The sequence below is a fragment of the Oncorhynchus masou genome, chromosome 13, assembly GCF_036934945.1.
Source record: "Oncorhynchus masou masou isolate Uvic2021 chromosome 13, UVic_Omas_1.1, whole genome shotgun sequence".
In the NCBI taxonomy this organism is placed as follows: Eukaryota; Metazoa; Chordata; class Actinopteri; order Salmoniformes; family Salmonidae; genus Oncorhynchus; species Oncorhynchus masou.
Window position 1 is genome coordinate 29,914,072 of NC_088224.1, and position 25,390 is coordinate 29,939,461.

The following is a 25,390-nucleotide window of genomic DNA, read 5'->3' on the forward strand; positions in this document are numbered from 1 at the left end:
AACCAGAAGAGTGGAGGCAGGCGGTCAGTTCTACCAGCCTCACAGGGGTGTCAGTCAATCACAATCAGGTGGCTGACCATGCTCTATACTATTCTTCCAGTGTGTATGTGACAAATACATTTGATTTGATTTTTGATTTGATCAGTATACTACCAAGCCTTTCCTTACACACACACACACACACACACACACACACACACACACACACACCACAGCCCTGTCTCTGAGGCCCTCTGGGATTCCCCTTGAGGGAGCGAGAGAGAGGGAGCGAGCGAGAGGGAGCGAGTGAGAGCCCTGTCTTTTCATTCTCCTGGATAGAGGTCAAGGATTGTTCTGGCATTATGCTGCTTACCTCACCTGCGGAGTACTGTGGCACAGAATTACACCAGACTAGGTCTGTCCCGGACAACAACAAAGAATCCTCTTGGTCAACCGAGACTCGTCTGAGTATTTTTCTATATACAGTGCATTCTTAAAGTATTCAGGCCCCTTGACTTTTTCAAATCAAATGTTATTTGTCACATGCGCCAAATACAGTGAAATGCTTCCTTAAAACTGCATTGTTGGTTAAGGGCTTGTAAGAAAATACCTACAAAGTAAGAGATAAGAATAACAAATAATGAAAGAGCAGCAGTAAATAACAATAGCGGGGCTATATACAGGGATACCGGTACAGAGTCAATACGCTGGAGAACAGGTCAGTAAATAACAATAGAGGGGCGATATACAGGGATACCGGTACAGAGTCAATACGCTGGAGAACAGGTCAGTAAATAACAATAGAGGGGTGATATACAGGGATACCGGTACAGAGTCAATACGCTGGAGAACAGGTCAGTAAATAACAATAGAAGGGCGATATACAGGGGGTACCGGTACAGAGTCAATACGGGGGGGAACAGGTCAGTAAATAACAATAGCGGGGCTATATACAGGGGGGAACAGGTCAGTCAAGGCACAGTTTTGGGGAAGGGTACCAAAGAATGACAGCAGCATCGAAGGTCCAAGAACACGGAGGCCTCCATCATTCTTAAATGAAATGTTAATGCGACGCTCCCCCGTCCAGCCAGACAGAGCGACGCTCCCCCGTCCAGCCAGACGGAGCGACGCTCCCCCGTCCAGCCAGACAGAGCGACGCTCCCCCGTCCAGCCAGACGGAGCGACGCTCCCCCGTCCAGCCAGACGGAGCGACGCTCCCCCGTCCAGCCAGACAGAGCGACGCTCCCCCGTCCAGCCAGACAGAGCGACGCTCCCCCGTCCAGCCAGTCAGAGCGACGCTCCCCCGTCCAGCCAGTCAGAGCGACGCTCCCCCGTCCAGCCAGTCAGAGCGACGCTCCCCCATCCAGCCAGACAGAGCGACGTTCCCCCGTCCAGCCACAGAGCGACGCTCCCCCGTCCAGCCAGACGTAGCGACGCTCCCCCGTCCAGCCAGACAGAGCTTGAGAAGGTCTGCAGAGAAGAATGCAGGTGTGCCAAGCTTGTAGCTTCATACCCAAAAAGTCTCGTGGCTGTAATCACTGCCAAAGGTGCTTCAACAAAGTACCGAGGAAAGGGTCTGAATACCTCTGTAAATGTGAAATGTATTTTTTATAGATTTGCAAACATTTCTAAAAACCTGTTTTTGCTATGTCATTATGGGGTTTGTGTGTAGATTGAGGGAAATAAATAATTTCATTTTAGAGTAAGGTTGTAACGTAACAAAATGTGGAACAGATCAAGGTCTGAAAACTTTCAGAATGCGCTGTATGTATGTATGTATGCATGTATGTATGTATGTATGTATGTATACACACTTGCGCCCATCTCAATACATTGCCGGAGACCAAGACTGAAAGCCAATTCATGTTTTGTTTTTCACCTTTATTTAACCAGGTAGGCAAGTTGAGAACAAGATCTCATTTACAATTGCCAAGATAAAGCAAAGCAGTTTGACACATACAACAACACAGAGTTACACATGGAGAAAAACAAATATACAGTCAATAATACAGTAGAAAAATAAGTCTATATACGATGTGAGCAAATGAGGTGAGATGAGAGGTAAAGGCAAAAAAAGGCCAAGGTGGCGAAGTAAATACAATATAGCAAGTAAAACACTGGAATGGTAGATTTGCAGTGGAAGAATGTGCAAAGTGGAAATAAAAATAATGGGGTGCAAAGGAGCAAAATAAATAAATAAATACCGTAGGGGAAGAGTTAGTTGATTAGGCTAAATTATAGATAGACTATGTACAGGTGCAGTAATCTGTGAGCTGCTCTGAGATTTTTGTAGTTCGTTCCAGTCATTGGCAGCAGAGAACTGGAAGGAAAGGCGGCCAAAGGAAGAATTGGTTTTGGGGGTGACCAGAGAGATATACCTGCTGGAGTGCGTGCTACAGATGGGTGCTGCTATGGTGACCAGCGAGCTGAAAAAAGGGGGGATTTTACCTAGCAGGGTCTTGTAGATGACCTGGAGCCAGTGGGTTTGGCGACGAGTATGAAGCGAGGGCCAGCCAACGAGAGCGTACAGGTCGCAGTGGTGGGTAGTATATGGGGATTTGGTGACAAAATGGATGGCACTGTGATAGACTGCATCCAATTTATTGAGTAGAGCATGGGAGGATATTTTGTAAATGACATCGCCGAAGTCGAGGATCTGTAGGATGGTCGGTTTTACGAGGGTGTTTGGCTGCATGAGTGAAGGATGCTTTGTTGCGAAATAGGAAGCCAATTCTAGATTTAACGTTGGATTGGAGATGTTTGATGTGAGTCTGGAAGGAGAGTTTACAGTCTAACCATAGGATGTTTTTGTGCTGGTTCAGGGCAGTCAGGTCTGGAGAGAACCAAGGGCTATATCTGTTCCTGGTTCTACATTTCTTGAATGGGGCATGCTTATTTAAGTAACCAGGTATCCTCTACTGACAGAATGAGGTCAATATCCTTCCAGAATACCCAGGCATCCTCTACTGACAGAATGAGGTCAATATCCTTCCAGAATACCCAGGCATCCTCTACTGACAGAATGAGGTCAATATCCTTCCAGAATACCCAGGCATCCTCTACTGACAGAATGAGGTCAATATCCTTCCAGAATACCCAGGCCAGGTCGATTAGAAAGGCCTGCTTGCTGAAGTGTTTCAGGGAGCATTTGACAGTGATGAGTGGAGGTCGCTTGACCGCTGACCCATTATGGATGCAGGCAATGAGGCAGTGATCGCTGAGATCTTGGTTGAAAACAGCAGAGGTGTATTTAGAGGGCAAGTTGTTATTTAGAGGGCAAGTTATAATGTACAGACAAAGGTATGGTCGGATGTGAATACAGTGGAGGTAAACCTAGGCATTGAGTGATGAGAGAGATTGTCTCTAGAAACATAATTGAAACCAGGTGATGTCATCGCATGTGTGGGTGGTGGAACTGAGAGGTTGGATAAGGTATAATGAGCAGGGCTAGAGGCACTACAGTGAAATAAGCCAATAAACACTAACCAGAACAGCAATAGACAAGGCATATTGACATTAAGGAGAGGCATGCTTAGTCGAGTGATCATAAGGGTCCAGTGAGTAGTGAGGTTGGTTGGGGTCTTATCCGGTTCCGGTTGGAGCGAGCGGTCGCATCTACACTTCGGTCCGCAGGTAGTATAACTTTTCATTACATTTCATTACATTTCGTTATAGTACAACGGTTTGATTTGTCTTATCTTAGCAATTTCTTCTTAGCTAGCTACATAGCCGTCTTTGCATCAACGACAATTGCATATTATCGTATTTCGTCGTCCTAACTTATCTGCCCAGCAGCTAGCTAAGCAGCTAGCTAACATCCACTGTCCACTAGCACTGTAGAAACTATTACACTCAACTGAACGACTCGATTAGCGTAGTGTCAGCTAGCTACATAGTTGTCTTCGCTGTCTTCGTATCCAAGATAATTGTGCAGTTTAGAGTGTGTAGACTTAGAGTGATTATCTTAATTTACCGAGGTTAGCTAGCCAGCTATTTGTCGTCCTTAACGTAGGAAATGCTGCTAGCTAGCTAGCCAACAGCTAGCCAACCTCTACCGAATTGAACTCCAACTACCCGGTCAACATTCCGCGTCGCTCCACAGGTAGTATCACATTTTTCATTTCACTTCATTACAGTACAACGGTTTGATTTGTTTGATCGTAGCTAGCCAGCTACATAGCCGTCTTTGTATCTAAGACAATTGTGTAGTCTAGAGCGATTTTCTAGGTTAGCTGGCCAGCTATTGTCGTTCTTTTAACGTAGCTGGCCAGCTGGCCCCCGAATAGCAGCACTGTAGTAACTATTACAGTACAACGGTTTGTTTTGTTTGATCGTAGCTAGCTAGCTACATAGCCGTCTTTGTATCCAAGTCAATTGTTTAGCCTAGAGCTCTCATCCAACACTTCCCACACTGCCCCTACTCGGATGGTATCGCGCCGTCCCAACCTTCGCTCTCTCTCCCCCGCTACTCTCTCCTCTTCCATCCTATCATCTCTTCCCTCTGCTCATACCTTCTCCAACCTTTCTCCTGAGTCTGCCTCCTCAACCCTCCTCTCTTCCCTTTCTGCATCCTTTGACTCTCTATGTCCCCTATCCTCCAGGCCGGCTCGGTCCTCCCCTCCCGCTCCGTGGCTCGATGACTCATTGCGAGCTCACAGAACAGAGCTCCGGGCAGCCGAGCGGAAATGGAGGAAAACTCGCCTCCCTGCGGACCTGGCATCCTTTCACTCCCTCCTCTCTACATTTTCCTCCTCTGTCTCTGCTGCTAAAGCCACTTTCTACCACTCTAAATTCCAAGCATCTGCCTCTAACCCTAGGAAGCTCTTTGCCACCTTCTCCTCCCTCCTGAATCCTCCTCCCCCTCCCCCCCCCCTCCTCCCTCTCTGCAGATGACTTCGTCAACCATTTTGAAAAGAAGGTCGACGACATCCGATCCTCGTTTGCTAAGTCAAACGACACCGCTGGTTCTGCTCACACTGCCCTACCCTGTGCTCTGACCTCTTTCTCCCCTCTCTCTCCAGATGAAATCTCGCTTCTTGTGACGGCCGGCCGCCCAACAACCTGCCCGCTTGACCCTATCCCCTCCTCTCTTCTCCAGACCATTTCCGGGGACCTTCTCCCTTACCTCACCTCGCTCATCAACTCATCCCTGACCGCTGGCTACGTCCCTTCCGTCTTCAAGAGAGCGAGAGTTGCACCCCTTCTGAAAAAACCTACACTCGATCCCTCCGATGTCAACAACTACAGACCAGTATCCCTTCTTTCTTTTCTCTCCAAAACTCTTGAACGTGCCGTCCTTGGCCAGCTCTCCCACTATCTCTCTCAGAATGACCTTCTTGATCCAAATCAGTCAGGTTTCAAGACTAGTCATTCAACTGAGACTGCTCTTCTCTGTATCACGGAGGCGCTCCGCACTGCTAAAGCTAACTCTCTCTCCTCTGCTCTCATCCTTCTAGACCTATCGGCTGCCTTCGATACTGTGAACCATCAGATCCTCCTCTCCACCCTCTCCGAGTTGGGCATCTCGGCGCGGCCCACGCTTGGATTGCGTCCTACCTGACAGGTCGCTCCTACCAGGTGGCGTGGCGAGAATCTGTCTCCTCGCCACGCGCTCTCACCACTGGTGTCCCCCAGGGCTCTGTTCTAGGCCCTCTCCTATTCTCGCTATACACCAAGTCACTTGGCTCTGTCATAACCTCACATGGTCTCTCCTATCATTGCTATGCAGACGACACACAATTAATCTTCTCCTTTCCCCTTCTGATGACCAGGTGGCGAATCGCATCTCTGCATGTCTGGCAGACATATCAGTGTGGATGACGGATCACCACCTCAAGCTGAACCTCGGCAAGACGGAGCTGCTCTTCCTCCCGGGGAAGGACTGCCCGTTCCATGATCTCGCCATCACGGTTGACAACTCCATTGTGTCCTCCTCCCAGAGCGCTAAGAACCTTGGCGTGATCCTGGACAACACCCTGTCGTTCTCAACCAACATCATGGCGGTGGCCCGTTCCTGTAGGTTCATGCTCTACAACATCCGCAGAGTACGACCCTGCCTCACACAGGAAGCGGCGCAGGTCCTAATCCAGGCACTTGTCATCTCCCGTCTGGATTACTGCAACTCGCTGTTGGCTGGGCTCCCTGCCTGTGCCATTAAACCCCTACAACTCATCCAGAACGCCGCAGCCCGTCTGGTGTTCAACCTTCCCAAGTTCTCTCACGTCACCCCGCTCCTCCGCTCTCTCCACTGGCTTCCAGTTGAAGCTCGCATCCGCTACAAGACCATGGTGCTTGCCTACGGAGCTGTGAGGGGAACGGCACCGCAGTACCTCCAGGCTCTGATCAGGCCCTACACCCAAGCAAGGGCACTGCGTTCATCCACCTCTGGCCTGCTCGCCTCCCTACCATTGAGGAAGTACAGTTCCCGCTCAGCCCAGTCAAAACTGTTCGCTGCTCTGGCCCCCCAATGGTGGAACAAACTCCCTCACGACGCCAGGACAGCGGAGTCAATCACCACCTTCCGGAGACACCTGAAACCCCACCTCTTCAAGGAATACCTAGGATAAGATAAGTAATCCTTCTCACCACCCCCCTTAATGATTTAGATGCACTATTGTAAAGTGGCTGTTCCACTGGATGTCAGAAGGTGAATTCACCAATTTGTAAGTCGCTCTGGATAAGAGCGTCTGCTAAATGACTTAAATGTAATGTAAAAATGTAACGGCGATTCAGACAGCTAGCCGAGCCATGGGTAGCAAGCTGGCAGAGGATGTAGGTCTGTTTTTAGCCACATCGTGCGTTTCCGCTGGTAGATTAGTGGGGTACCGTGTGGTAGAGGGGATCAATCCAATCGGCAAAATAAATATAGTTATAGTGACCCAAAAAAATTGGCCGATAGACCTATTCAGATAGCAGCCGATAAGACAGCTAACGATTAGCGGGCCCCAGATGGGCATTCAGGTAACGTCGCGACGGAGGGGCCAGTTGGATAACTCCCTCGGGCAGATAACGTTGGTAGTCCAGTCTTTTGATCTGAAAGATGTGGTCGGATTGTCCACATGGATGGTGTGACAGAGGCTCCAGAGGCCAACTCACCATGCGCCGCCCAAATGTTGTAAAAACGCAGAGGGCTCTGTATAAGTCCGCATTGACATGATTGGTTGACGGTAAAACACAAACTCACTTCCTTGACAACAACTCTGCGAATCCCAAGAATAATGCCCTGACTTCTGCTGAGGTCACATCACCATTAAAAAATATTCTAGATCTCTGGCGCCCTCGAGGCATTTGTCTTATTTCATCAAACCGTAAGCTTTAAGCATCAGACAAGCTCAATGCATATCGTTTATTTTATTGAAACACACAGAGGATGTCTATATATGGAAAAATACACTTAAAATGTCTGCCAATCGATTGGTTGAAAGAACAGACAATCAGGTGAATTTTTTTGTAGGGGACAACTTTAACGTCCTTTAATGAAATAAACTGCACTGATCAATAATATAAACACAACATGTAAAGTGTTGGTCCCATGTTTCATGAGCTGAAATAAAAAGATCCCAGAAATGTTCCAAATGCACAAACATATTAACTCTTTCAAATGTTGGCAACAAATTTATTTACATCCCTGTTCGTGAGCATTTTATTCTTTGTCCAGATATGCCACACCTGTCAGGTGGATTATCAAGAAACTGATTAAACAGCATGATTGTTACACGGGGACAATAAAAGGCCACTCTAAAATGTGCAGTTTTGCCACACAACACAATGCCAGTCTCAAGTTGAGGGAGCAAGCAATTGGTATGCTGACCCTATTCCCTCAACCCTTGATCTCCTTATGTGATACGTTAACATCACAGGCACGTGACCAATATGTCCTGACCTGTAGCATATCATAATCACATCAATAAACTCAAAACACCCCTAACGCGTCATCTGCATCCATTATGCTGTCATGTGACAAACCTGAAACGGGGGACAAGTTGTGGAAAATACTAGAGATGAAGAACAGGAAGGTCAGGAGCAAATGCTGCAGCATATTATGTGTGACTAACAGGTGCTGTTAGATTACAATGTCTTGTTTTTTACAGTCTGGATATTGTAAGCAAGACTAAATAAATGATAATAAAACTGTTGTTCTGATTAAAGAAGCAATAAAAATGGCCTTCTTTAGACTCGTTGAGTATCTGGAGCATCAGCATTTGTGGGTTCGATTACAGGCTCAAAATGGCTAGAAACAAGACTTTTTTTGCACAAATGTGTTTACATCCATGTTACTGTTACTCCTTTGCCAAGATAATCCATCCACCTGAGAGGTGTGGCATATCAAGAAGCTGATCAAACAGCATGATCATTACACAGGTGCACTTTGTGCTGGGGACAATAAAAGGCCACTCTAAAATGTGCCGTTTTGTCACACAACACAATGCCACAGATGTCTCAAATTTTGAGGGAGCACGCAATTGGCAAGCTGACTGCAGGAGTGTCCACCAGAGCTGTTGCGCAAATCAGACAGCTCTCTTGCACACAAAGGATAAATGATTGTTTTGCTACTGCTCAACTAAAGAAATCTCAGTCGACCAACAGCCTATCGACCAAACAATCGACCAGTTGACTAAATGAGGTCAGCCCTACACCAAACACACCAAGGTCGGTATTTCAACACCTCAACATTTCTGTTTTTCTTCATGATGAATCTTACAAGATTGTAAATAAACCTACCATTCCCATTATCTGCTTACATTCCCCAAAAAAGGAATATAGTGTATTCCACATGAGTTTGCAGAAGCATGACTTTTCCCCATTGTAGCCGACATTGAGTTCAGTTCTAAGCTGACTGGTGAGCATGACAGTAAAAAGATAGCAGCTGAACACAAAAGTTTATGTGCCAACCACAAGATACGAAGCCAGACACCCTCCCTCTGTCTCTCTCTACCACACACTGTTCTCCCTCTTTCTGTCCACTCATCTAATCAATCATTGGAGGAAACTCCTCCCTCCCTCTGCCCTTTTTTTCCCCTCTTTCCCCCAAATAAATAAATAAATGAAATTAGCACATGGCTAATCTGCATAGAGGAAAGCAAGAACACTCCTGGCAGAGAAGGTTAAGCAGTTGGGCCTGGGAGGGCCAGGGGAGAGGGCCAGTTGGGCCTGGGAAGGCCAGGGGAGGGCCAGTTGGGCCTGGGAAGGCCAGTTGGGCCTGGGAGGGCCAGGGGAGGGCCAGTTGGGCCTGGGAGGGCCAGGGGAGGGCCAGTTGGGCCTGGGAGGGCCAGGGGAGGGCCAGTTGGGCCTGGGAGGGCCAGTTGGGCCTGGGAGGGCGGTGGAAGGGACTGATGATACTGGTGCGCCCTTTCTCGCCCAGTGTCTGTGTGTCACGGTGGACTCGAACAGATGGGCTGGGGGAAGACAATAAACAAGTCCTGCTAATTTAATCAGCCACATGGCCTAGAACCTACAAAGACTATTGTTCTGTTGTAAAGCCCTCCACACATGCAAATTGGGGCTCGAGCACTCAGGGCCTCCATTAAAATGGGCTGTCACTGTCACTTAGGCCCTATGACATGCGGGTCGGTTTTGCGTACGTCAAACATGGATGTTAAGCCATTTAGTACTGCTACTTCAAACCAACTCTAAGAAACAACGTGTGACATTCTGAACAGGCCTAATCCAGTGAGTGTTCCCACATGCTCAGGAAACAGGACAACTGCTTTCTGACCAGGATGTACGAAGAGGAGCAAGAACACCCATAACAACACTTTCTATACCAGTACGTCAGTCTTCCTCCCTGTTCCCCTGACGATCACAGGCCCATAGCTAAAGAACATACATAACAACACTTTCTATACCAGTACGTCAATCTTCCTCCCTGTTCTCCTGACGATCACAGGCCCATAGCTAAAGAACATCCATAACACTTTCAATACCAGTACGTCAGTCTTCCTCCCTGTTCCCCTGACGATCACAGGCCCATAGCTAAAGAACATCCATAACAACACTTTCAATACCAGTACGTCAGTCTTCCTCCCTGTTCCCCTGACGATCACAGGCCCATAGCTAAAGAACATCCATAACAACACTTTCTATACCAGTACGTCAATCTTCCTCCCTGTTCCCCTGACGATCACAGGCCCATAGCTAAAGAACATCCATAACAACACTTTCTATACCAGTACGTCAATCTTCCTCCCTGTTCCCCTGACGATCACAGGCCCATAGCTAAAGAACACCCATAACAACACTTTCTATACCAGTACGTCAATCTTCCTCCCTGTTCTCCTGACGATCACAGGCCCATAGCTAAAGAACATCCATAACACTTTCTATACCAGTACGTCGGTCTTCCTCCCTGTTCCCCTGACGATCACAGGCCCATAGCTAAAGAACACCCATAACAACACTTTCTATACCAGTACGTCAATCTTCCTCCCTGTTCCCCTGACGATCACAGGCCCATAGCTAAAGAACATCCATAACACTTTCTATACCAGTACGTCGGTCTTCCTCCCTGTTCCCCTGACAATCACAGGCCCATAGCTAAAGAACACCCATAACAACACTTTCTATACCAGTACGTCGGTCTTCCTCCCTGTTCCCCTGACGATCACAGGCCCATAGCTAAAGAACACCCATAACAACAAGTTCTACACCAGTACGTCAGTCTTCCTCACTGTTCCCCTGACGATCACAGGCCCATAGCTAAAGAACATCCATAACACTTTCTATACCAGTACGTCAGTCTTCCTCCCTGTTCCCCTGACGATCACAGGCCCATAGCTAAAGAACATCCATAACACTTTCTATACCAGTACGTCAGTCTTCCTCCCTGTTCCCCTGACGATCACAGGCCCATAGCTAAAGAACATCCATAACACTTTCTATACCAGTACGTCAGTCTTCCTCCTTGTTCCCCTGACGATCACAGGCCCATAGCTAAAGAACATCCATAACACTTTCTATACCAGTACGTCAATCTTCCTCCCTGTTCTCCTGACGATCACAGGCACATAGCTAAAGCTGGTGAAACTGTTAAAAAAAACTAACACAACAGCTAAAACAAAAATGTCTATTAACGGTCAATGACCCGTTGGTTTTTAACATAAATATTACATCTGGTGGGCCAAATAGTCACCTGTCAGAGCGGGTTTGCAACCATCCATACCTGTTAAAGAGCTGATGTAAACAAAACAAATGTACAGTTGAAGTGGGAAGTTCACATACACTTAGGTTGGAGTTATTAAAACTCACTTTACAACCACTCCACAAATTGCTTGTTAACAAACTATAGTTGTGGCAAGTCGGTTAGGACATCCACTTAGTGCATGACAAGTCATTTCTCCAACGATTGTTTACAGACAGATTATTTCACTTATAATTCACTGTATCACAAGTCCAGTGGGTCAGAAGTTTACATACACCAAGTTTACTGTGCCTGTAAACAGCTTGGAAAATTCCACAAAATGATGTCATGGCTTTAGAAGCTTCTGACAGGATAATTGACATCATTTGAGGTGTACCTGTGGATGGATTTCAAGGCCTACCTTAGCACTCAGTGCCTCTTTACTTGTCATCATGGGAAAATCAAAAGAAATCAGCCAAGAAAGACCTCAAAAGAAATTGTAGACCTCCACATGTCTGGTTCATCCTTGGGAGCAATTTCCAAACGCTTGAAGGTACTATGTTCATCTGTACAAACAATAGTACGCAAGTATAAACACCATGGGACCACGCAGCCATCATACCGCTCAGGAAGGTGACGCGTTCTGCCTCCTAGAGATGAACGTACTTTGGTGCGAAAAGTGCAAATCAATCTCAGAACAACAGCAAAGGACCTTGTGAAGATGCTGGAGGAAACCGGTACAAAAGTATCTATATCCACAGAAAAACAAGTCCTGTATCGACATAACCTGAAAGGTCGCGCAGCAAGGAAGAAGCCACTGCTCCAAAACCGCCATTAAAAAAAGACAGACTACGGTTTGCAACTGCACATGGGAACAAAGGTCGTACTTTTTGGAGAGATGTCCTCTGGTCTGATGAAACAAAAATAGAACTGTTTGGCCATGATGACCATTGTTATGTTTGGAGGAAAAGGGGGAGGCTTGCAAGCTGAAGAACACCATCCCAACCATGAAGCACAGTGGTGGCAGGATGATGTTGGGGGGTGCTTTGCTGCAGGAGGGACTGGTGCACTTCACAAAATAAATGGCATCATGAGGAGGAAAATGATGTGGATATATTGAAGCAACATCTCAAGACATCAGTCAGGAAGTCAAAGCTTGGTCGCAAATGGGTCTTCCAAATGGACAATGACCCCAAGCATACTTGGGGTCAAGCTGCAAACCTGACTCAGTTACACCAGCTCTGTCAGGAGGAATGGGACAACATTCACCCAACTTATTGTGGGAAGCTTGTGGAAGGCTACATGAAACGTTTGACCCAAGTTAAACAATTTAAAGGCAATGCTACCAAATACTAAGTGAGTATGTAAACTTCTGGCCCACTGGGAATGTAATGAAAGAAATAAAAGCTGAAATAAATAATTCTCTCTACTATTATTCTTTTTTTCTGGCTTCGTATTGTTCTATAGGCAGTATAATATCAGGTCAGAGACAGGAGACTGATCGGTCACCCTCACACCATACCCATCTTCTAGCCAGGTCCCTCATATCCTGAAGAGAGGCCCGGGCTGCTGGTGGTTGGACTCCATGGGGTACAACCCTACAATAACTCCAGATCTTTGATTGGCCAACCATCAATATCCTTCCTTGCTCAAATTTCATTAGCCACGTTGTTTTCACCAACCCAGAACGTAAGACATTTGCAGCAGAATTATTCTGGTTTTAAAAAGGTACCGTCATGGATAAATAGGCTTTGTGGCCCATGAGGCTAGCTTCTATTTTAGCCATTAGAGTGGGTCTGTTTTATGCATCAGCCAAACAGATAAGACAATCCCATGACGCCACAGCAACAGGTCACGTGATGTCCTCAGTGGCCTTGATGTCCCGTTCACGATAATAGATTTGTCACTCAGTCACTTCGCTACCATTTACATGCCAGAAATACCCAGCTGAACCAAGCCAGTGGGGCCAAGCCAGGCAGGCAGGAACAGAGGGTGCTTAAGGATACAGTGGGGCAAAAAAGTATTTAGTCAGCCACCAATTGTGCAAGTTCTCCCACTTAAAAAGATGAGAGGCCTGTAATTTTCATCATAGGTACACTTCAACTATGACAGACAAAATGAGAAGGAAAAAAAATCCAGAAAATCACATTGTAGGATTTTATTTAATTTATTTGCAAATTATGGTGGAAAATAAGTATTTGGTCAATAACAAAAGTTTTTCTCAATACTTTGTTATATACCCTTTGTTGGCAATGACAGAGGTCAAATATTTTCTGTAAGTCTTCACAAGGTTTTCACACACTGTTGCTGGTATTTTGGCCCATTCCTCCATGCAGATCTCCTCTAGAGCAGTGATGTTTTGGGGCTGTTGCTGGGCAACACAGACTTTCAACTCCCTCCAAAGATTTTCTATGGGGTTGAGATCTGGAGACTGGCTAGGCCACTCCAGGACCTTGAAATGCTTCTTACGAAGCCACTCCTTCGTTGCCCGGGCAGTGTGTTTGGGATCATTGTCATGCTGAAAAACCCAGCTGAACGACTCGATTAGTGTAGTGTTAGCTAGCTACATAGTTGTCTTTGCTGTCTTCGTATCCAAGATAATTGTGTAGTTTAGAGTGTGTAGACTTAGAGTGATTATCTTAATTTACCGAGGTTAGCTAGCCAGCTATTTGTCGTCCTTAACGTAGGAGATACTGCTAGCTAGCTAGCCAACAGCTAGCCAACGTCTACCGAATAGAACTTCAACAACCCGGTCAACATTCCGCTTCGCTCCACAGGTAGTATCACATTTTCATTTCACTTCATTACAGTACAACGGTTTGATTTGTTTGATCGTAGCTAGCTAGCTACATAGCCGTCTTTGTATCTAAGACAATTGTGTAGTCTAGAGCGATTTTCTAGGTTAGCTAGCCAGCTATTGTCGTTCTTTTAACGTAACGTAATCAACACTGCTAGCTAGCCAGCTAGCCCCCGAATAGCAGCACTGTAGAAACTATTACACTCGACGGAACGACTTGATTAGTGTAGTGTCAACAACGCAGCCACTGCCAGCTAGCCTACAAAGTCAACAACGCAGCCACTGCCAGCCAGCCTACTCCAGCAGTACTGTATCATTTCAATCATTTTAGTCAATAAGATTCTTGCTACGTAAGCTTAACTTTCTGAACATTCGAGACGTGTAGTCCACTTGTCATTCCAATCTCCTTTGCATTAGCGTAGCCTCTTCTGTAGCCGGTCAACTATGTGTCTATCTATCCCTGTTCTCTCCTCTCTGCACAGACCATACAAACGCTCCACACCGCGTGGCCGCGGCCACCCTAATCTGGTGGTCCCAGCGCGCACGACCCACGTGGAGTTCCAGGTCTCCGGTAGCCTCTGGAACTGCCGATCTGCGGCCAACAAGGCAGAGTTCATCTCAGCCTATGCCTCCCTCCAGTCCCTCGACTTCTTGGCACTGACGGAAACATGGATCACCACAGATAACACTGCTACTCCTACTGCTCTCTCTTCGTCCGCCCACGTGTTCTCGCACACCCCGAGAGCTTCTGGTCAGCGGGGTGGTGGCACCGGGATCCTCATCTCTCCCAAGTGGTCATTCTCTCTTTCTCCCCTTACCCATCTGTCTATCGCCTCCTTTGAATTCCATGCTGTCACAGTTACCAGCCCTTTCAAGCTTAACATCCTTATCATTTATCGCCCTCCAGGTTCCCTCGGAGAGTTCATCAATGAGCTTGATGCCTTGATAAGCTCCTTTCCTGAGGACGGCTCACCTCTCACAGTCCTGGGCGACTTTAACCTCCCCACGTCTACCTTTGACTCATTCCTCTCTGCCTCCTCCTTTCCACTCCTCTCCTCTTTTGACTTCACCCTCTCACCTTCCCCCCCTACTCACAAGGCAGGCAATACGCTCGACCTCATCTTTACTAGATGCTGTTCTTCCACTAATCTCATTGCAACTCCCCTCCAAGTCTCCGACCACTACCTTGTATCCTTTTCCCTCTCGCTCTCATCCAACACTTCCCACACTGCCCCTACTCGGATGGTATCGCGCCGTCCAAACCTTCGCTCTCTCTCCCCCGCTACTCTCTCCTCTTCCATCCTATCATCTCTTCCCTCTGCTCATACCTTCTCCAACCTATCTCCTGATTCTGCCTCCTCAACCCTCCTCTCTTCCCTTTCTGCATCCTTTGACTCTCTATGTCCCCTATCCTCCAGGCCGGCTCGGTCCTCCCCTCCCGCTCCGTGGCTCGACGACTCATTGCGAGCTCACAGAAGAGGGCTCCGGGCAGCCGAGCGGAAATGGAGGAAAACTCGCCTCCCTGCGGACCTGGCATCCTTTCACTCCCTCCTCTCTACATTTTCCTCCTCTGTCTCTGCTGCTAAAGCCACTTTCTACCACTCTAAATTCCAAGCATCTGCCTCTAACCCTAGGAAGCTCTTTGCCACCTTCTCCTCCCTCCTGAATCCTCCTCCCCCCCCCCCTCCTCCCTCTCTGCAGATGACTTCGTCAACCATTTTGAAAAGAAGGTCGACGACATCCGATCATCGTTTGCTAAGTCAAACGACACCGCTGGTTCTGCTCACACTGCCCTACCCTGTGCTCTGACCTCTTTCTCCCCTATCTCTCCAGATGAAATCTCGCTTCTTGTGACGGCCGGCCGCCCAACAACCTGCCCGCTTGACCCTATCCCCTCCTCTCTTCTCCAGACCATTTCCGGAGACCTTCTCCCTTACCTCACCTCGCTCATCAACTCATCCCTGACCGCTGGCTACGTCCCTTCCGTCTTCAAGAGAGCGAGAGTTGCACCCCTTCTGAAAAAACCTACACTCGATCCCTCCGATGTCAACAACTACAGACCAGTATCCCTTCTTTCTTTTCTCTCCAAAACTCTTGAACGTGCCGTCCATGGCCAGCTCTCCCGCTATCTCTCTCAGAATGACCTTCTTGATCCAAATCAGTCAGGTTTCAAGACTAGTCATTCAACTGAGACTGCTCTTCTCTGTATCACGGAGGCGCTCCGCACTGCTAAAGCTAACTCTCTCTCCTCTGCTCTCATCCTTCTAGACCTATCGGCTGCCTTCGATACTGTGAACCATCAGATCCTCCTCTCCACCCTCTCCGAGTTGGGCATCTCCGGCGCGGCCCACGCTTGGATTGCGTCCTACCTGACAGGTCGCTCCTACCAGGTGGCGTGGCGAGAATCTGTCTCGGCGCCACGCGCTCTCACCACTGGTGTCCCCCAGGGCTCTGTTCTAGGCCCTCTCCTATTCTCGCTATACACCAAGTCACTTGGCTCTGTCATAACCTCACATGGTCTCTCCTATCATTGCTATGCAGACGACACACAATTAATCTTCTCCTTTCCCCCTTCTGATGACCAGGTGGCGAATCGCATCTCTGCATGTCTGGCAGACATATCAGTATGGATGACGGATCACCACCTCAAGCTGAACCTCGGCAAGACGGAGCTGCTCTTCCTCCCGGGGAAGGACTGCCCGTTCCATGATCTCGCCATCACGGTTGACAACTCCATTGTGTCCTCCTCCCAGAGCGCTAAGAACCTTGGCGTGATCCTGGACAACACCCTGTCGTTCTCAACTAACATCAAGGCGGTGGCCCGTTCCTGTAGGTTCATGCTCTACAACATCCGCAGAGTACGACCCTGCCTCACACAGGAAGCGGCGCAGGTCCTTATCCAGGCACTTGTCATCTCCCGTCGGGATTACTGCAACTCGCTGTTGGCTGGGCTCCCTGCCTGTGCCATTAAACCCCTACAACTCATCCAGAACGCCGCAGCCCGTCTGGTGTTCAACCTTCCCAAGTTCTCTCACGTCACCCCGCTCCTCCGCTCTCTCCACTGGCTTCCAGTTGAAGCTCGCATCCGCTACAAGACCATGGTGCTCGCCTACGGAGCTGTGAGGGGAACGGCACCGCAGTACCTCCAGGCTCTGATCAGGCCCTACACCCAAACAAGGGCACTGCGTTCATCCACCTCTGGCCTGCTCGCCTCCCTACCACTGAGGAAGTACAGTTCCCGCTCAGCCCAGTCAAAACTGTTCGCTGCTCTGGCCCCCCAATGGTGGAACAAACTCCCTCACGACGCCAGGACAGCGGAGTCAATCACCACCTTCCGGAGACACCTGAAACCCCACCTCTTCAAGGAATACCTAGGATAGGATAAAGTAATCCTTCTCACCCCCCCTTAAATGATTTAGATGCACTATTGTAAAGTGGCTGTTCCACTGGATGTCATAAGGTGAATTCACCAATTTGTAAGTCGCTCTGGATAAGAGCGTCTGCTAAATGACTTAAATGTAATGTAATGTAATGTTTCATCTTCAATGCCCTTGCTGATGGAAGGAGGTTTTCACTCATAATCTCACGATGCATGGCCCCATTCATTCTTTCCTTTACACGGATGAGTCGTCCTGGTCCCTTTGCAGAAAAACAGCCCCAAAGCATGATGTTTCCACCCATATGCTATACAGTAGGTATGGTGTTCTTTGGATGCAACTCAGTATTCTTTGTCCTCCAAACACGACAAGTTGAGTTTTTACCAAAAATGTATATTTTGGTTTCATCTGACCATATGACATTCTACCAATCTTTTTCTGGATCATCCAAATGCTCTCTAGCAAACTTCAGACGGGCCTGGACATGTACTGCCTTAAGCAGGGGGACACGTCTGGCACTGCAGGATTTGAGTCCCTGGCGGCGTAGTGTGTTACTGATGGTAGGCTTTGTTACTTTGGTCCCAGCACTCTGCAGGTCATTCACTAGGTCCCCCTGTGTGGTTCTGGGATTTTTGCTCACCGTTCTTGTAATTATTTTGACCCCACGGGGTGAGATCATTGCGTGGAGCCCCAGATCGAGGGAGATTATCAGTGGTCTTGTATGTCTTCCATTTCCTAATAATTGCTCCCACAGTTGATTTCTTCAAACCAAGCTGCTTACCTATTGCATATTCAGTCTTCCCAGCCTGGTGCAGGTCAACAATTTTGTTTGTGGTGTCCTTTGACAGCTCTTTGGTCTTGGCCATAGTGGAGTTTGGAGTGTGACTGTTTGAGGTTGTGGACAGGTGTCTTTTATACTGATAACAAGTTCAAACAGGTGCAATTGATACAGGTAACGAGTGGAGGACAGGGGAGCCTCTTAAAGAAGAAGTGACAGGTCTGTGAGAGCCAGAAATCTTGCTTGTTTGTCGGTGACCAAATACTTATTTTCCACCATCATTTGCAAATAAATTCATTAAAAATCCTACAATGAGATTTTCTGGATTTTTCTTCTCATTTTGTTCTGTCATAGTTGAAGTGTACCTATGATGAAAATTACAGGCCTCATCTTTTTAAGTGGGAGAACTTGCACAATTCGTGGCTGACTAAATACTTTTTTGCCCCACTGTATGTCTGGGTCACACACCTAACCCACACAGTCAGACAACATCTGACTGACGCCATTCCCCCTAGTCAACTGACTCAAGTAGCGGTAGTTGGTCGCCGTTATAGGTAAGCACGCCTCAGAGGGGGTGTAGAACCGTTGGACTGGTGAATTTGCACATCCAGCACTGCAATGGAACGAAGCAACAACAGCCACACACACACATTTTGCTAAGCAACGGTTAGGCCTGAGACATGCAAATTGTGGGGTCGTGGAGAGGTTGATGCATGGCGGGAGATATCAACGCTGCAGTTTGCCACCCTTACACCTGGTCTACATGGCGGTGGAGCCGGACGCCCAAGGAGAAACAATACTAAACAGGTTTCAGAGCAGTAGAAACAAATGAGAGTCAGTAACTGTGCCATTTCACTTTAACTTGTGAAATATAAATTTGGGTTTGCTCAAACCTCATCAATGATGTTATTCCCCAAAATGCATTGCAAGGAGACTCTGCAACGTCCGCTTTCCCATCCCTCATGAAGCCAATGGCATTTTAGCACAGAGAGCTAGCCTGAGCAGAGCTGTGTATGAAAAGCTGTGAGGTACAGTAACAAAATGTACCTACCCCACAGAATCAACAGCTGAACCGCCATTCTCCACTCTGCAGTCACACATTTAAAGGTTAACCTGCGTCTCGATAAAACACACATCATACGTCACGTAAATGAAGTCTGCAGCCACGCTAGCATATAACTGTGCTAATCTAGTGCTTTTTAAAGATAAACCACCTAAATGTCAAAATAAATGAATTACCCTTACACTCCAAGCTTGGAGTCAAGCAACAGCCCAAGTTTGACATTTTGCCCAAACATGGAGAGACGAGAAGAATGACAGATTTGAATGGGTTTGCACTTATTTTTTAATTTTATTTTGTAAATGTGTGTAGTCCTAAATAAATGCTAGCCTTTGTTTTTAAGCTGCACATGGACCTCCAGTCCATCTTGTAGGCTTCACTTAGTGGTAGACCACTAGCATGGCCCCAATCCCATAACACTGCTCTCAGGGCAGTGGCTGGTTCAAGTACAAGAAGGAGAGAATGATTTGAGGGTGGGGTGGGGGGGTAAGAGTGGCCTGATTAGGGCAGGAAAAAGTGGTGGACCACGTGTGGAATGAGAGAATACTGTAGGGTAAGAGGGGGACAAAAGATGAGCGAGAGGAATTGTAGTCCGTATGCACCACCTCCAAGACTGTTCTCTCAGGGCGGGAAACCACTTGTCTGGTCTGTCTGACTGACGAGGAGAGACGGATGACTGGTGGCACGTGGAGCACTGAGCCGGTCACAGAGAGAAGATCCTCCCGGGGCATCCGCCACGCGGGAACACACACACACACACACAGCTGTCACAGGCAGCCAAAGATCATTCACAAAAACATTGCCCCTCCCCTGGGGATCACCCACACTCTTTCTCCCCCTCTCACACACAGGATTAGCCCGTCACACAGGGCACACACACAAACGAGGCAGCACTCGGTCCTGGCCGTTTGGCGTGTGGATAATCATTACTCAGCACTGCAGACAGACAGGATATAATCCTTGAGTGCACAGCCACGATATAGTAGAGCACACCTCACAGTCCCCACCACCACCACCACTGGCTATAGAAGTGTTTCTCAACCCTGGTCAAGTACCTCCAAACAGTACATCTTGGTTGCTGAGAGACTGACAACATTTCACCTTAAAAATCAGTAATCATGTTCCTATCAATATTTACCTAGAAGATTCCAGAAACTGGTAAAGCCATCACCTGTCAGTATGGGCAGACTAGTTTTAGTCCGGTCAAACTGGAGACGTCACCTAGACTTTGGTCCAGCACATCAAGGTCCCCTCGGTCAAACTCCAGTACCACAGACAGACACACGAACGCAACCTTGGTCGAGCTGAATGTGTGGCCAACTACCATATGTCCATGTTGGTAGCTTCAAATTATCCAGGGTTTGTGTTGTCACAAAAATAAAATGGCCACAAACTGTATTGGACACCAACCAGATGTGATTTTAGCCTGGTGTGTGTTGTTCTCTCACAGAAAAGGCCTAGGTCTGTCTGTCTGTGGTCAATTAGACAGGCATTAGGCCAGACAGCTCTCACCTTCATATTTGCCTCAAGGAAAATGAGCCCCTCCAACCGACCTTCATCAAGCAAATGGGTTTCTTCAGCAATCAATTTGCCCTTTTAAAAGCAACATTTGTCACAAAGTGCCCTGCCGTAAATCGGGACAAGACCCCAAAAGAGCAAGCAAAACTCTTTTCCATTCACTCTAAGCCCCAGAGTCTCAGCACCAGACCCCTAACAACCTGGGCATCGTTTAGGGAAATAGACAGCGATGACCTCTGTCCATAGATCTGTACAGATACATCAACTCCAAATACAGAAACTGAAACACATTGTCAGTAACATTGATATTGTAGCCTAGGCAGGCACAGCTTACGAATGAGAAGGCTGAGGAGAGGCAATGGCATTTATATTCCGATGTAGCAACTGTGCGAGCACGAGTATGTGAACAGCACAATTCAAGAATAACACACGTCGATCACACAATGGATTTTAACAACATAACAGGATTTAACACAAGGCTCTCAGAGAAGAATGGCACTGGAAACAGTGTAATACTCTGTTTCTTCAACTCTCCAGCAGCTCCACATGCAGAGCGGTGACTGAATGCATCACAAATTGCAGTCCCGGGTTTTTAAATTGTCCACTACACAGCTTGGCCTACAGGAGAATGAACAGGAGTCCACAAACACCTGGGAGAAGGAATGAAAGTGTCTTTGAGACAGGTGTTCCCAGTGTCTCTTCGGGAGAGGAATAAAACCGAGGAAAGAACAGTCCACACAGACTGCTGAAAAATGTAGCAGCTATCGTCAACGAATTCAGTGGTTCCCAACCAGTGGTACCTGGACCCCTGGGGGTACTTAGCCTATCCACAGAGGGTACTCGAGAAGGTTCACGAGACCATGGGCCTACTGCTAAAATGCACGAGGGGGTACTTCTGGGGTACAGCGGGCAGAGCAAAATTAAATTGGTGATACAGTAACCGAACACGGTTGGAAACCACTGAGCTAACCAATAACTTGTTTAAAATGCTTATTTTTTTAAACCCATTAAACCCTAACCTTGAATATCATGTGAACAACACGTGCAAATGACATAATTGCCAAGAAACGGAAATCAACAAATTCCATCTAAACTTCAAAAAGAAGTTAGAAATGTCAAATAGGCCTGGCTATTCAATGTTCAGGTTAACTCTCACCTAGCCTACATGTGGTTGATAACATTCTAAAACAGGAAGTCTGTTGACATGGTTACACAGTGTAGCATCACGTGAAAGTAATCATAGTAACTTGGCTAACACCTTGGCTGCGTGTAAACACTACAACTTCTCCAGCCACTCAGATCCTCACACAACACCAGTCAGATTCTCCAACAGAACTCCAGTCTCTCCTCTTAGTGCTGATCCTAGATCAGCTATGAACACTATTCTAGCATTGGGGAAACAGTCACACCTACTCCCTCTGCTGTTCCAGAGTCAGCACTAGAGCTCTGCCACATCTCCAATCTGTCTGTGGAGCTGTACATGCATGTCGAAGTATAAACACAGTATTTTTGCATGTAGTCTACGGCTGAGATTTTACCTAGATTTACACTAAACAAATACAACTAATGTATTATTTCAGTGCCAGGCAATACAGTTATCATGCAAATTACTAGAGGGACTTACACAACATCATGTGTTCAATGAAACCATCCAGAAAGTATATTTTGCAGTGTTGTTTTATTTCGCATGCATGGACACAAAAATAAAATGTAGGCTGCTGCATGCTGACCACAATACAAATCAATATTTTGTTTGCATTTCATTCAGGCTAAATGTCATGCAACATACTCCGTTAAAACAGGCTAAAGCAGGTGAGTAACATTAGTAATGTCATGTTGACATTCCCAGAGCTGATGTGGCTGATTTCTGCAGCGTTATAATGCAATTATAAATGACCAGGAGCAGGGAATGGGGAGCCAATCAGATGTCAGCCAGCATGTCGACCTAAGACCAACTGTCTCCTAGCTTTGACAGCAGGATTTTACCTCCATAATTCAAATCTCAAACAAAACGGATTTCACTCAAATCACGGCTGTGTCTACTGGCGGTACAACTCGGGGATACAGGGGCAAAATATAACGTGTATAAATACATTTTTAGCAGGGATTCTTTAGCGACATAGCTAGCTGGGGAAATAACTGCCAAGCTGAGGAAGTACAAGTTCTAGTAAGCAAAGAAAGAAAACTCGTGTCCCCGAACCTGGCTAAATCTTTCCTAGCTCGGAGAGTTTGATATTTTAGCACAGACATGGCTTGTTTCTCTGTTTAAATGCTCTTATAGGAGGTGGTGAAGGGAGAAAACAGGGAGGCAGCCATTTTAGAGAGCTAGATACGGTTCGCTACATTGGCAACGGCTGGTCCACCACAACACAGAGCTGTGTGTAACTTGCTCAAAGTGCATCAGTACTGAGGGAAAGTTTACCTGGTTTCTGTTCAGAGGTTGTCCCGTGTTCCCTGGGCTCATAGGAGGCGGCTGGTGGCTCCTTTGTTGCCAACCCGGATGACCCCCACCATACTGACTGCTGGCAATATCTGCTGCTCCCTTGCCAGCCCCTTCCTGGTTACTATACTCTCCTTGTGGGTAATTCTGGTAGCTCCTCGTAGAGCTGGGAGACGTTAGGAGCTGATTTAATGTCGGGGTAGACGTGGGCTGTGCGTTTCCCATGTTATACCTCTGATTATTGTACGAGGCAGGCATGGCTGTAGTTCCGCCTGCTGGCTGTTGCTTGCCCTGCTGCCCCCCAGCCGCCGGGGGTTGGCTATTACGCGGGGAATTCATGGCGTATCCTTGGCCCTGATAAGAAGTCCGGTTCGGGAAGGGGCTGTAGTTGTTAAAATGGTTGGGGAAGCCGTGGTCTTGTGAGTTGGGCGGGTATGGGTCCATCATGTTGCCTGACTGCACTGCCGGCCCCGCTGCAGCTGCCATGCCAGGGCTTTGTTGTCCGCCATGTTGATGAAAAGGGCCCCGGCTGTAGTGCTGGTTGTACCCGTAAGGAGGTGGAGGGAATGAGCCCTGGTGGTGGCCCATCCCGGGGTGGTTATTCCCCTCCGGTCCCCCCGTATCATTCTGGTTGTTATTATTATTCACTCGGGACGAGTTCCCGTTCTTCATGTCAGGCTCCCCTCCTCCCCCTACATTTCCAGCATCGGCCCCGTCCTGCAGATCCTTCTGGCCCGGAGATCCGTTGTCAGATCCAGGTTCCTTATTTTCATGTTGTTTCTCTCCCGGTACCGACTCCTCCAGTGGGTCCCGATCCGGCTTTTTAAGTTCGGATGGCGGGCTAGTGTTGAGAGTGGCGACGCTAGCGACCTGCGCGGCCATGATATCCCTATGTGCCTCTCTCACAGCGAGTCACTCACAATCGAGCTCTCTGAATAGCATTGAACATAAATACAATTATTTATAACAATGTACCCGTGTCCCGGATCATTCCCCCTACCTCCGGACCGAATCCGGCATCCACTCCCGTCTCCGATTCGACCGGAAAGTTACTGGAAGTATATAAATAAGAATCCAGGGAATTAAATTACCCGACAGAAAATGTGGGTAGGCTTTCTGTTACAGAACGAGAGTATCAGCAAGATACCGACCAAACCAGCACGAGGCTCCGAGAGACACAGCCATTTTACTGAAGCGTTCAGACGAACGCAAAACACGGAGCGGAGTTCACCAGTTGGTGGGATGCGACTGGGATAAGACAAGCAGGGATGGATAAAGGATGTATTTGGTTTACATTCATTTGGAGGGGTTATAGAACTAGAGACTCTAGCAGAACATGATAAATAATGTGACTTGGAAATGTAACATAATTCAACAGCATCTTTAAATCATTAGTTATTTTCATTGGAGGCGATATATTTGCCTCAAATCTTCATTCTGCGATTATGAAAATAAGAACTTTATTACAAATCTGCATAGTTATAATGCATTTTGTTTTTCACTTTATACAGAGTAGACACACACATACAGATATTACTGGGATCCGTTGTATAATTCTAAAGACAGTAGAAGTATATGTTTATAACAGCGTCTTATCATACAGTAACAGAGTATTAAGCTTGTGAGTGACTCCTTCCATGTGCCAGGAGAGAATGAGAGAACTAGCAGAAGCAGAGGACTTGATCTGTAGAGAGGAAAGCATGAAATTATAGTGTGTGTGTTGAGAGAGAGAGAGAGAGAGAGAGAGAGAGAGAGAGAGAGAGAGAGAGGGATAGAAAAGGAAGAAGGATGGGGGATGGACTGAGCCAGTCACAGAGCAGGAAGTGAAGATTAAAAAAAGAGAAATGCAGAGTGAGAGAGAGAGAAAAACTGTAGGCCACTGTAAAATCCTACATAGAATGGTATATCTCAAGCAAAATTAACCATTCAAATCTGTGGCTAGTTTCGTTAGAATAGCCTAATGGATCAATCAAGAGGAGATTTTGAGAAAGCATAATGTAAATAATCAAATGAGAACAGCCACACTCTTCTTCACCACTCTGCTTTCTGTCTCTGTCTCTGTCTCTCTCTCTCTCTCTCTCTCTCTCTCTTTCTCTCTCTCCACCCCCTCTCCCCATTCTCTCCGCCTGCCTGCCTCGTGTTCTCTCCTAGCAGCAGCCTCTCTCTGCTTGCAAAAGCAGCAGAACTTTGCTATCAGCACATGGGGGATGGGCAGCGCAGGCACAGCACACAGCTCAGCACAACCCTTTTCTCCTCTACAATGCAGGGCTTTCTGGCGATGAGCTACAGCAGCCAGGCCTATACAACTGACTAGCATGGGAAAGG

At 47.3% G+C, this 25,390-nt stretch overlaps 1 protein-coding gene across 2 annotated transcripts in view; it reads right to left on the minus strand.

Annotated features, from left to right (window-relative positions):
• LOC135552065 (AT-rich interactive domain-containing protein 1A-like) overlaps positions 1–24,258 on the minus strand; it is a 170,988-nt gene extending 146,730 nt beyond the window's left edge. For both annotated transcript variants that reach the window (XM_064983443.1, XM_064983442.1), the window contains exon 1: positions 23,048–24,258. In XM_064983443.1, the coding sequence (XP_064839515.1) occupies positions 23,048–23,947 (900 nt within the window). In that variant the 5' untranslated portion in view covers positions 23,948–24,258. The remainder of the gene's footprint in view (positions 1–23,047) is intronic.
• Between the last annotated feature and the right edge of the window lie 1,132 nt (positions 24,259–25,390).